The 11,984-nt window shown below is 42.6% G+C and overlaps 1 protein-coding gene across 1 annotated transcript in view; it reads left to right on the top strand.

Moving 5' to 3' along the window:
* Positions 1-7,824: 7,824 nt before the first annotated feature.
* Positions 7,825-11,984, top strand: part of dcc (DCC netrin 1 receptor) — a 310,603-nt gene continuing 306,443 nt past the window's right edge. The window contains exon 1 of the mRNA XM_061698483.1: positions 7,825-7,945. Within this exon, the coding sequence (XP_061554467.1) occupies positions 7,825-7,945 (121 nt within the window). The remainder of the gene's footprint in view (positions 7,946-11,984) is intronic.

The following is an 11,984-nucleotide window of genomic DNA, read 5'->3' as shown; positions in this document are numbered from 1 at the left end:
GAAAGAAATGAGTCATTGAGCATTTCTTCCAAATCCATTCCGCCCTCACTTGCTTGCTTGTCTTTGACTTGCTTGCTGCACACTTGTGTCCACCCGCATCTGCCTTCCTCATGCACCGTGACAGTACGACGACAGAGGACCCCCACGGACCCGGCAAGAAGCACACGGCGCCGGCCCGGCCTTTAAGATTACGAATGAATTTCACACTGTCCCTTTGATCCGTTTCTCCCTTCTTTTTTCCTTCCATCTATGTTCCTATCACTCGATCCGACGACTTGTACTTGTGTATTCCTTCCCCTGTTATTCCCACTCCAGTGTCCATCCATCCATCCATCCATCCATCCGAACCACTTATCGCCACTCGGGTCGCGGGCGTGCTGGAGCCTATCCCAGCTATCATCGGGCAATAGGCGGGGTACGGTCGCCAGCCAATCGCAGGGCACATACAAACAAACAACCATTCGCACTACCATTCACACCTACGGGCAATTTAGAGTCCTCAATCAACCTATCACGCATGTTTTTGGGATGTGGGAGGAAACCGGATTACCGGAGAAAACCCACGCAGGCACGGGGAGAACATGTAAACTCCACACAAATGAGGCCGGATTTGAACCCGAGTCCTCAGAACTGTGGGCCAGATGTGCTAACCACTTGCTCACCGTGCCGACCGCTCCAGTATCCATGAAAGAAAAAGAAAAAAAAAAAGAAGAATTTTCAGAATTCGACAATTCTGGACACAGATTTCAGTTTCAGTATTTTGTCAATTCCGTCCCTCACCTTGTCCGTCTTTTGTCCTCATCTCACCTTGTCCCCTATGACCATTGGTTGGGCCACCTTGTCGCGGCTGTCCCATGACACCTCCTGTGCATGTGTACTCGTCAACGCTCAGGCCTCCTGTGTGGCCTAGATTACTTTGCTCGGGGTGGCTTGAAAGATGTTTACAACTGTGTGTCAGTATCTTAAGAGTGAATTACACTTCCTGACTGTGGGGGGGTCATAAATTCTCTTGAAAGCCTGAAAAATATGAAGGGTCATATTAGCTGTATGGGTCTCTTTCAGTGAAAAATTAAAGGGGTACTAAACTATTTTTTTTTGGTAAGAATACACTGTCTGTGCAAGCACTTATCAAAATACAGTACTCTGATTAATATTGCATTCGTGGAATAAAACGGAATAATTCATCAACGCCATGTTTGGCGAAATCGTATTCACTTCGGACCGGAAGCGCCGTCGCCCGCTAATACAGCACGCTATTAACTGTAACTGTGTCGGCTCACACATTTTGAGAGTGATGGCTTGTTGATCCAGTGTACACAATGGCTAAACAAAACAAGCAAACAAACAAAAAAACATGGAAGTTTGGCTGTAATTTAGGGTTGTCTCTCCCCAATACCTAAACTAAAGAAAATCACATCCAAATCATCCTGTCTGATTAAGCTAGCCAGATATGATTGCTTTTATACAGTACGTTGAATATTCCGGTCTCCCAATAATACTGGTTGAATTTACATATGATTTATTTATTTTATTTTATTTTTGGGGCAGGGGGTGTTGTATACTATCATTGCATCCAATTTTGATTCATTGTGATAATGTGCTGATAACAACTGTACAGTGGGGGCAAGGGGAGCAACGTCCCACAAGATCCTGTAGATGGTGCATTATTATTATTATTAACATTATTGTTTATTATTATGGGAATTTGGAATTTGGGTACAGATTTAAAATAATGTGTCGGGCCGTATTTGGGCCCCCGGCCATTGAGTTTGACACCTATGCCATCCGGTATGTGTGGCTTGCAAAGAAAATGTTTTTTCATGTCATGAAAATGTTTTTACATGTCATGAAAATGTTTTTAAATGTTTTTACATGTCATGAAAATGTTTTTTCACGTCATGAAAATGTTTTTACATGTCATTTTAGCAGTTTAATAGTTATCTTAACAGAAAATAACTGGTGGAAGTTAAAGTTACGTTGTAGAGTTTTAATTTAAAAGAAATCCTCTCGTATCTGACATTGAATGTACTGAACTTAAGTATCAAGCTACGTCATCCAGTAGGAAGAGTCTTTCACTCCAACAAAAAACATTTCTGTAAAAATGCCCACGAGTGTATAATGTTATCCCATTGTACTTGTTTTGGTCATCATCGACTGCCGGAGATGTGTGAGCAGATGTGTGTGTGTGTGTGTGTGTGTGTGTGTGTGTTTGCTATAATAGTTACAGTTGATCAAGTATGATTCAGTTTTGACCGTGTCTCTTGTTTTCAAGCAATCGTGCCTATTTCAAGTTTTCTGTTCGATTTTCCTCCACAGCAAACGTTTTACTCATCCAAGTCATGTAAGCCTCGATAAGTTTCACTTAACAACCTTGGATAGGGTTTTTACCCAGAAAGCTCAGCAGCTTTGAGCTTTTGAAATTTCTCTGGGCAAATGTCGCTTCTGTGGGCACAAACACATTGAAGAGCTTTGCTATCGAGCTATTGCATTCCGATACCGGCGAGTCGACCAACTCGCCTCACGAATGGGCTCTACCTTTGCAGCATAGCCACAGCCCCATTGTGTATTGTCGGGGTCACTGCTCGACAAATTCAACAAAAGTCAGATCCGCTGGCGTGCTTCATAAAAGAGGCCCATATTTATCATTGTCTGTTTCGGATTGGTGGGGGCAGATTGGTATTTCCCCTACAAAACTATGCGGGCACCACAGATCCCCACACTCCCAAACGCACACACACCACACACACACACACACACCTGTTTAATTTCCCCTTAGACATTAATATCCGTTCAGAGATGAAAATGCGCAACACGCATGAACTGAACCATTCTCTTTCAAGGCCTTATCATCTTTATTACAAAAACACACGCACGCACGCACACTCACAATCACGCACATTTCATGTACTGTGTACTCGCGGTTCTGAGAACCGGGGTTCAAAATCCCGGCCTCGCCTGTGTGGAGTTTTCTTGTTCTCCTCGTGCCTGCGTGGGTTTTCTCCGGGCACTCCAGCAAAACCATGCGTGGCAGGGTGATTGAAGACTCTAAATTGCCCGTAGGTGTGAATGTGAGTGCGAATGGTTGTTTGTTTCTGTTCGCCCTGCGATTGGCTGGCAACCGGTTCAGGGCGGACCCCGCCTCCTGCCCGATGACAGCTGGGATAGGCTCCGGCACGCCCGCGACCCTTGTGAGGAGAAGCGTGACAGAAAACGGATGGATGGGTGGCCATACATTATACAGTATATAGTGGAGATGAATGGACAATAAAATGAAATCAAATGGAGTTATTGTATTTTTCTATACATTGTTGTGGACATAGTGTGTACTGCACGTATTTCCCCAAGACTTTAAAAAGCGCTTGGATTTATTTCTTTTTATTATCCTGCATTTGTTCAGGTAAGGCAATTGTCATTTGCAGTGCTGACCTGGCGGCAGACAGCCGAGTAAAACAAAGCAAAACGTTATTGGTCATGGTGGTCCTCAAGGAGGTCTTTGGTCAATCTGGGGATGAAGATTCTTCCTCCCAAAGGTATTGTCTCCTTTGGATCCATCGATTCTGCAACACAGCCAATGTTGGATGAAGGGTGAGGCGCAAACATGCTGACATAATCTCGAAACTATGAACAGGATATCATCTGACACTGTTTCCAAACCTTTATTGACTCGAGGCAATACTGAAATAATGATGATATTGTCGCAATTAACTTAAAAATGGTGTGAAATCGGGGCCTGTTTAACTGAACAAAGTGGATTCACAGGTTTAGTGTATCTTCTGCCATTTTATGGATGATCATTTAATCGTTCTGCTTTTCACTATACAGTACATCGCTGGCATATGTAGATGAGCAAAATTATATTTGTATTTCATAAATCTTAATTTGGGGAACTCATAAGTTACATTGAATAATTTCTGCAGCACCCCTGAAGATCTCTCATGACACAACAGTGTGCCATGCCACACTGTTTGAGAATCACGGATCTAACATACGCTGTAATTCGGATCTATATTGTTAGAAGCATTAAGAGACCAAAGAAGAAGTTATGTTATTCATTTCTCAGTATGTTTTTAAATTCATCGGGTGACTATTCAGTTATTGGAATTTTATACTGCCGAATATCCGAATCGGCATTGGCCTAAAAAATTCCATATTGGAGAGATTAATGACAAAATGGCCGAATGCACGTCTCAGATGCCTGTTGACAGGGGATGGTGACCTTTTTGCTGTAGTTGACTTTGAAGTTATCATTTAACCGAAACATTTATCCTTATCACAAACACACACAGAGATGCACATACACACGCTTGCACAAACTTATGCACGCACATGCTGTGTTAAATCAGGTGTGAATCCACAATCTGATTAGTATTAATTGGATAATTGAGCGAGTGTGGGATGTTTGTTCTGAGGTGATTTCTGTCCGTGTGTCAATGTGTGTGTTGTGTTCCAATTTGAAATACAAACACCCAAACCTGACGGATGGTTAGTTTCGTTTTACCAGGCTAAGTATCATTGAAACTCATTTATTTGGTGTATGAATGATGCTAATATATTTTAATAATATTTTTGAGTGGGTTCTAGAGGTCAACATCCTCTTACAGTTTTGCTATTATTTGAAATCTTCATATTTCCTAGATTGACCTTAATCTGCCATTTTCTTGCAGTATGACATACTGTAGGACCCAATGAGACTAGTTGGATGCTGTTCATGTGCGACAGGGGCATGTTTACCACCGTGTACCACTGTCACCTTTCTTTTAACAACATAAGTCTACCCAAGTCAACACAAGTGGGAAACACGTCTGGACTGCTTGCTGCTGTACTTGCACTCTCTTTCTACAAAGCCACGTTGTTGTAAAACGTGCAGAATGTGCCTTGGCATTGTGTTGCTGAAATAAGTAGGGACGTCCCTGAAAAAGATGTTGCTTGGATGGCAGCATATGTTGCTCCAAAACCTGTATGTACCTTTCAGCATTAATGTTTGCTTCACAGATGTGCAATTTACCCATGCCACAGGTCATTTTTTAACTTGGTGCTGATAACAGTCCGGATGGTTCTTTTCCTCTTTGGCCCGGAGGACGCGATGTCCATGATTTCCAAAACCAATTCGAAACGTGGACTCGTCGGACCACACCACACTTTCCACTGCGTCGGTTCATGACAAATGAGCTCTGGCCCTGCTTTTGCTTTTTGCTTTGCTTTGCTTTAACTTGAATTTGTGGATGTGATGACAAACTGTCAACTGACCATGATTTTCTGAAGTGTTCCTGAGCCCACGTGGCAATATCCATTACAAGACGATGCCGGTTTTTAATGCAGTGCCGCCTGACGGATCGAAGATCAAGAGCACGTGCAGACATTTATCCAGAGTCTCTGAAACTTTTGATGATATTATGGACCGTAGATGATGAAATCCCTAAATTCCTTACAATTGTACATTGAAAAGCATTGGTCCTAAACTGTTGAACTATTTTCTCATGCAGCCGTTCACGGAGTGGTGAACCTCGCCCCATCCCTGACCCTTTCGAGGATGCTCCTTTTATGCCCAATCATGACACTCACCTGTTTCCATTTAATCTGGTCACTTGTGGAATGCTCCAAGCAGGTGATTTTTCTTTTTTAGCATCCCTCAACTTCCCTAGATTTCCCATGTCCCACCTTTTTTGGAACATGTTCCATGCATCAGAGAATATTAGCCCCACTCCCCCCCCCCAAAATAACAACAAAGTACATCATTTCGAACATCAAATATCTTCTCTTTGTAATGTATTTAATTGAATAAAAGGTGAAAAGGATTTGCAAATTATTGTATTTTGTTAGAATTGACATTTTACACAACATCCCAACTTCATTGGAATTGGGGGTTGTACTTACAGTAGTCTTCGTCCCACACCTCAGAAAGCAGTAACCCTTCTCTGAATTGCTGTTCACTTATTGCACTTATTCAGTGCATCGAAAAATTCGCTCTGCACATTCTCTGATGAAGTTACCTTTATTGGCTAGATGACTTTTATGTGGCAGTAGTGGGACACATAAGGTCAATTGGGCTCTTATTCTCATCCGGAAATGAAACCTTAATGAGTAGTCTGCTCTCATTCGTTTGGTAAGCCACCACAATGCTTCACGATACACAAGAACATGACCAGAAAGACGCTGTTTAAAACACATGCCACAGTCAGAGTTTCATGAATTCAATTACAAATAGCAACCTTAGCCTGAGGAATCGCTAACGCAACACTCATAACAATATCGACAAGAACAAAAGCAAGTAAAGAGCAACATTTAGCTTGATTTTCTCCCACTACTGTACTGTAGTTGAAAACATCACTGAAGTGAATTCTAGGTTCTCATAATGCTTTTCGTAAGGACCGTCAGTGTGAGCAACGGTGCCATTGCTAAAGGCAGGAAATCGCCTGTCCACACACCAACATGTCTGCATGTGCTGTTGATGTCATTGCTTGGCTTGTGTCGAGTGTAGGAGAGTGGACGAATAAATAATTGCAGCTCTCTAAAGCGTCACATATTGAATTGCATATATAAAACTCACACCTTTATGTAAAAATCAAATAAACAATTGGTCATTCACAGACTTGGGGATTGTCTGGAAAGTAACGTAAGGTTTATTGTACTAAATATGATAAAAGTATGATTAATTCATACAATTAATAAAGAGCATGAATAAATAAATACAGCGAAGCAATTTAGACGCTATAGTGTGCGTGGGTACGTGTATATAGTGTGTGTGGGTACGTGTATGTGAACGTGTGTGTGTGCACCTCTGACAAAACCTCTGCCCCCCAAAAAGATTTACATTTTGAACCATCATTGGGTAACAGGGACACGACTGAAGTGTGAATTTAAACTCAATCGTTATTTTGGTGTATTTTGGGTCACTTTAGGAAAAGTCATCACATTTCAGAGGTGGAAAAAGAAATAAATATGGCCTTTGGAAGTCCAGGAGGGGAAACGGTTTGCAGGTTAGATTCATGTTTTCTCAACTCAGTCGCAAGACAATCGTGTTCGAAATCAAGGATTTGTCTCCAGATGACTTGAAATGGATCTTCTCCCAGCTGGCTGAGAAGTGTTTAAGTTCCCGCTGTGACCAGAGAGGGCAGGAGAGTTCAGCTAATCTCTCCGCGCTGCTGTGCCCTCGACACATGGGCTCCAGCTGCTTCGCTCCATCGGGTTTGCTCTCAACTCCAGGCTTTACCTCCATCCACGTTAGATCAATGGCTGCATCCTGGCTCTAGGTCTCTCTACCCCCCTTCCCCTCTCTCTCTCTCTCTCTCTCTCTCTCTCTCTCTCTCTCTGAGAGTGAGAGAGAGTCAGAGAGAGAGAGAGAGAGAGAGGGGTGTCCGACTCGCTCCCTCCACTTCACGCTTTCTCCATCCGTCCTCCCCGGCAGACGGAGCAGACCTCCGGGAAGGCACAGTGGGTTTGAACCCTCTTTCCACCGCACCGAATTGGGAACCCACCGCGTCGTGCAGGAGTGATGGAGACTCTGCCGTCATAGTTTGTGGAAGTTATTTTCTTCTTCACTAGAGGGGAAAATACTTATCTGCACATCAGTTTGGGATTCTTAATTTCCTTTTTGGGGAGCCCTACCCAAGCGGCGTGGGTTAATTTTTGAGGAGAGGTGAGGTTCTTTTTCTTCTCTCTTTCGCTCTCCTCCTCAGCCGCCTTATTCTTCACCCCGTGCTCCCTTTGCACATTTTTTATGGTAAAGTGGCAATTAGATCCCGTCGAGGATTTTAAAGATTGCAGAATTTTAGGTTGGGCGTCCCTGCTATTCATTAGGGCTTTTCAGGACTGGATCAGGACACCATGGAACTGGTTTTGCTTGGATGTTACGGAGATGTTTGCGAGGTGCCGGTGCTGAGGAGGAAAGGAGGACTCGACCTGCTGTTGCTCTGCTGTCTGTTGGCCGTTCCCAACTCTGCGCACGGTGAGTAGGAAAAAAAGAAGTATATGCGTGAGACGGCGATTGCTCCAGATCCAATTGAAATTCAAGCGCTGGTGTCTCGGTGTTGGCGATCTTCCGATCTTTTAAGGGAACTTTTGGGGCTCACCCTGTTCGAGCAGGCCAGATTTGACTGGACCTTGACGTGTTCTGCCCATTTGTAAGGCTTTGATTGGATTGTGCAGAAGGTGCGGCATCATCCAATATGATACCATTTTAAGGCCTCTTGTTGGCTTTTTAACGATATTTATGTCTATGTTAGCGATAGGATTCTTTTGACTCCTTTACTTACACTTTTCACCAGAATCGTGTTTTTGGGAAGGTACTTACTACTGATTAAGTTTCTTTGAAGTGTATTGGCCAATCTTTGTGTGAGACTGCTGTTTTCGGCATGCCTTTGCGCATCTTACCTATTTTATTTTTGTTGCTGTAATGAGTTTTGAGTTTGCCATTAAAAATCAACATTTATCAACATTATCTACCAGCTCCAACGCAAGACGCTTTGTCATTCATTTGAGACAGCTCTTTAGAGATGTTTTTTCTTTTTTTTTTAATTGTTTGCACAGGTTATCCTCTGTCAGGTTTGACCTTTAAGTTTCAACAGAATTACTTGTGTTTTGGAAATGAATGAAGATATATATATATATATATATATATATATATATATATATATATATTTTTTTTTTTACACTTTGTGCTTTTATTTATGAATCAGTGGGACCACCTTTATCCAATACATGAAACGTACATTGTGACATAGGGCATAGTATGTAGCTAGATGCCTTACCCAAGGGCACCTGAGACGTGAAGTGACGAGACGTGACGTGACGTGGGAGGCAGATACACGACTTCTTGGGAGATGCATGCTAATTGATTGTTAAGCATTATGTTGGTGCATTCAACAAATGGATGAAAACGTCCCTTTAAGAGTCTGCTGTCAATAAATGATTGTTCAAGCATTTTAAATAAGCTAAGTGGTGGTTAGAGGGTGCACACATGCTGTTGCTGTCATTGTGCGCGTGCACGTGTGTGTGTACCTGGGCTCGATGTTCCTTCTCCAGCTCGACTGTATAATGCTCTGCTCCATATTGACTGCACTTATCTGTATGCTCTCTACATCCTCAGACATACATTTTCCCTCATTCTTAATATGTCCTTACACATGCTGTCTACCAGAGACATGAAAATAAAGACACATATCCAAAGATACAGTATATATACATGCAAAGACATTGTTGGCAGTAGCGACATTACAAGTAGCGGTGTTACTAGTTGAACTAAATGTCTCAGTAGCGTGGCTGTAATGTTCCTGTTTTCAACATCAAATAGTTTTTAGCTGAATAGGGACGCTACTTTCGTGATCAGATAATGTGGTGGCGTCCACAAAAGATTTCCCCAGGCAGTTCAAAACTATAAACCACAAAGGTATCAGTCCCCATCACCTGAGAATGGTGGGCTCCTCTGTATTTAGCTACATGCAGTAAAGAAAATCATTTCTTGTGGCCGTTGCTGACATGCATGTTCCTACAGTATCTGTGTCTGTTGACCGTGCATCCATCCATCCATCCATACATACATGGCATCACAATACTTTGTTCATATTAATATACTATATTTCATACGCTCTGAAAGTTATCATGGTTATCAGGGTACATTCAGCAATCTGCAACCAGGCGAGGAATGATAATGCTGAATGGGCAGCTTTCAAAAGTATACTCAAATACTTCATGAATACATTCCCACAATTATTTTGGCCCATTTTGCCCAAGAAGGCAAACGAATGTGTCATTCAAACACTGATGACACAGCAACACAAGCAACTGGGGGTTCTGCATGTTGCTCAGTGACAGACAGAGATCGACAGGACAGAGAGGGAACTAGGACTATCGCAAATCTTCCGGCTACATGATACATGCGGAGCGATGGCTGAGTGTTCCATCAGTGCGATCCCTGTCCAGGTCTCAGTTTTTCATCCGTCGTCAACCAAGCAGGAGCGTTGGCTAACTTATGATAGACCTTCCACGCCCATTTCGCAGCATCTCATCTCCTTCATGATTGTAATGAGCAACTTTATCATCCTTGTCAGTATTATTTGGATCTCGCTGAAAGCAATGTAAATACATAACTAATAATCATTTTAAAAAAACTAACAATAAAAGTTACTTATATAGGGCAACACATGGGGAGACACGTGCTATGGCAAAAAACAAAAACAAACAGAAAACAACAACACAAAAGTTGCTCATTAGAACACTGGCATTGAAACAGGTATTTATAACGGATTGCGCGGTCCTCCAATTGGTCATTGTAATGTTCCTCTTTATTAAATGTATTCATCACTCTGTTGCACTGGAATTTTGCCATGCTGCAGCAGCCACATCCAGCCGACGCACCCTATGATGGAAATGGAACCGAGATCAGCGCTTACCGTTGCAAACAAGCTGAACTCAACTGTGTCCCCAAGTCCTCACATACTGTACTTTCCTGGTATTGTGATTCTACATACACTGTTGGACATTCCTGTAAATTCTACAGTGAATGAGCACATATCATACAGTCAAATACTTGAAAGTGATTTTATAGTAGTTAACGACAGTTCCCACTGCATCAAAGAATTTTGGTTGACGTCAAACAGAAGCGTTTTTTGTATTTTGCATGCAGCAGAATCGCGAAGGTCGTGTGGCTCCCGGCATCCATTGCACCGTGAAATGTTGACTTGTTGCCCAAATACAGACGCTAATCCTAATGTTCATGAAAGAAAAGGATTAACTTAACATGAATCAAATGTGTTTATGTTACACGTAGTTCGTTGAATGTGTGTGTTATTTAACTTTCCCACTACTTCTATGCACTTTTTTTTCATGAAACGCGACTGTGGGTTGTATGCGATAGTGACATCCCGGTCAGTTCTGCTGTATGATGAGTAAAGCTAACCTAAGTTTTGTTACCTGGTGGCACGTGCGGTGAACCATGCTTCTTTATGACTTTTTCTGCAAGTCAAAAGAGCTCCTGTTTTTCTTGTTTGACTCATCAGCACCACTTAGAATCAAAATGTTGGCTTTACAGTGTAAATTACTGTAGTTTAAGTAAATAAAAAAAATCAACGTAGGCACGGTGGGCGACTGGTTAGAGCGTCAGCCTCACAGTTCTGATGACCCGGGTTCAATCCCCGGCCCCGCCTGTGTGGAGTTTGCATGTTCTCCCCGTGCCTGCGTGGCTTTTCTCCGGGCAATCCGGTTTCCTCCCACATCCCAAAAACATGCATGAATTGGGGACTCTAAATTGTGAATTGTGAGTGCGAACGGTTGTCTGTTTGTATGTGCCCTGCGATTGGCTGGCAACCAGTTCAGGGTGTACCCCGCCAACTGCCCGATGACAGCTGGGATAGGCTCCGGCACTCCCGCGACCCTTGTGAGGAGAAGCGGCTCAGAAAATGGATGGATGGATGGATGTATTTTGTGTGCGCATCTGTTTCCAAAATGCTAGTAATCATATACCGGCACGTCTAAAACAATGAGAATATAGTAGAAAACCCAATGATTTCAGTACTATAAATATAGAGTCATTAAACACTTGGGAAAATACTTTTCAGAGGGAAAATTCCTGCCTAAATTCAACATTCAAAATAAATAATAGTTTGTAATTCTAATTTCTAGAGATGGTGAATTTGGAGTCGTCATTTGGTGTAAGCTATAACCATCGGAATTATAAAAAATAAAAAAATCATGAAATATTTCAGTGTGCGTGGTATGAGTTTCTTTTTTTGAGTTGAACAACCTAACTAAATTACGCTTGTGACTTTTATAATTGAATAAGATGTACCCATAAGGCAGCTTGTGTCATGTGTTTGTCGACTTTTGAGAATGAAACCCGCGTTTTCATGGAGCCGCTTGACGGGATCCATATTGCTGTGTCACGTGGTACAGCCGGGCAGCAAAGCTGCGGACGTCGACGTTTCCGGCCCCTCCCCCTCGCGGACACGCCCCCTTCATGACTCGACACATGCCTCGAACACTTGGCACAA

This window comes from Phycodurus eques, chromosome 15, assembly GCF_024500275.1.
Source record: "Phycodurus eques isolate BA_2022a chromosome 15, UOR_Pequ_1.1, whole genome shotgun sequence".
NCBI classification, from domain to species: Eukaryota; Metazoa; Chordata; class Actinopteri; order Syngnathiformes; family Syngnathidae; genus Phycodurus; species Phycodurus eques.
This window is presented reverse-complemented; position numbering and strand designations above follow the sequence as displayed.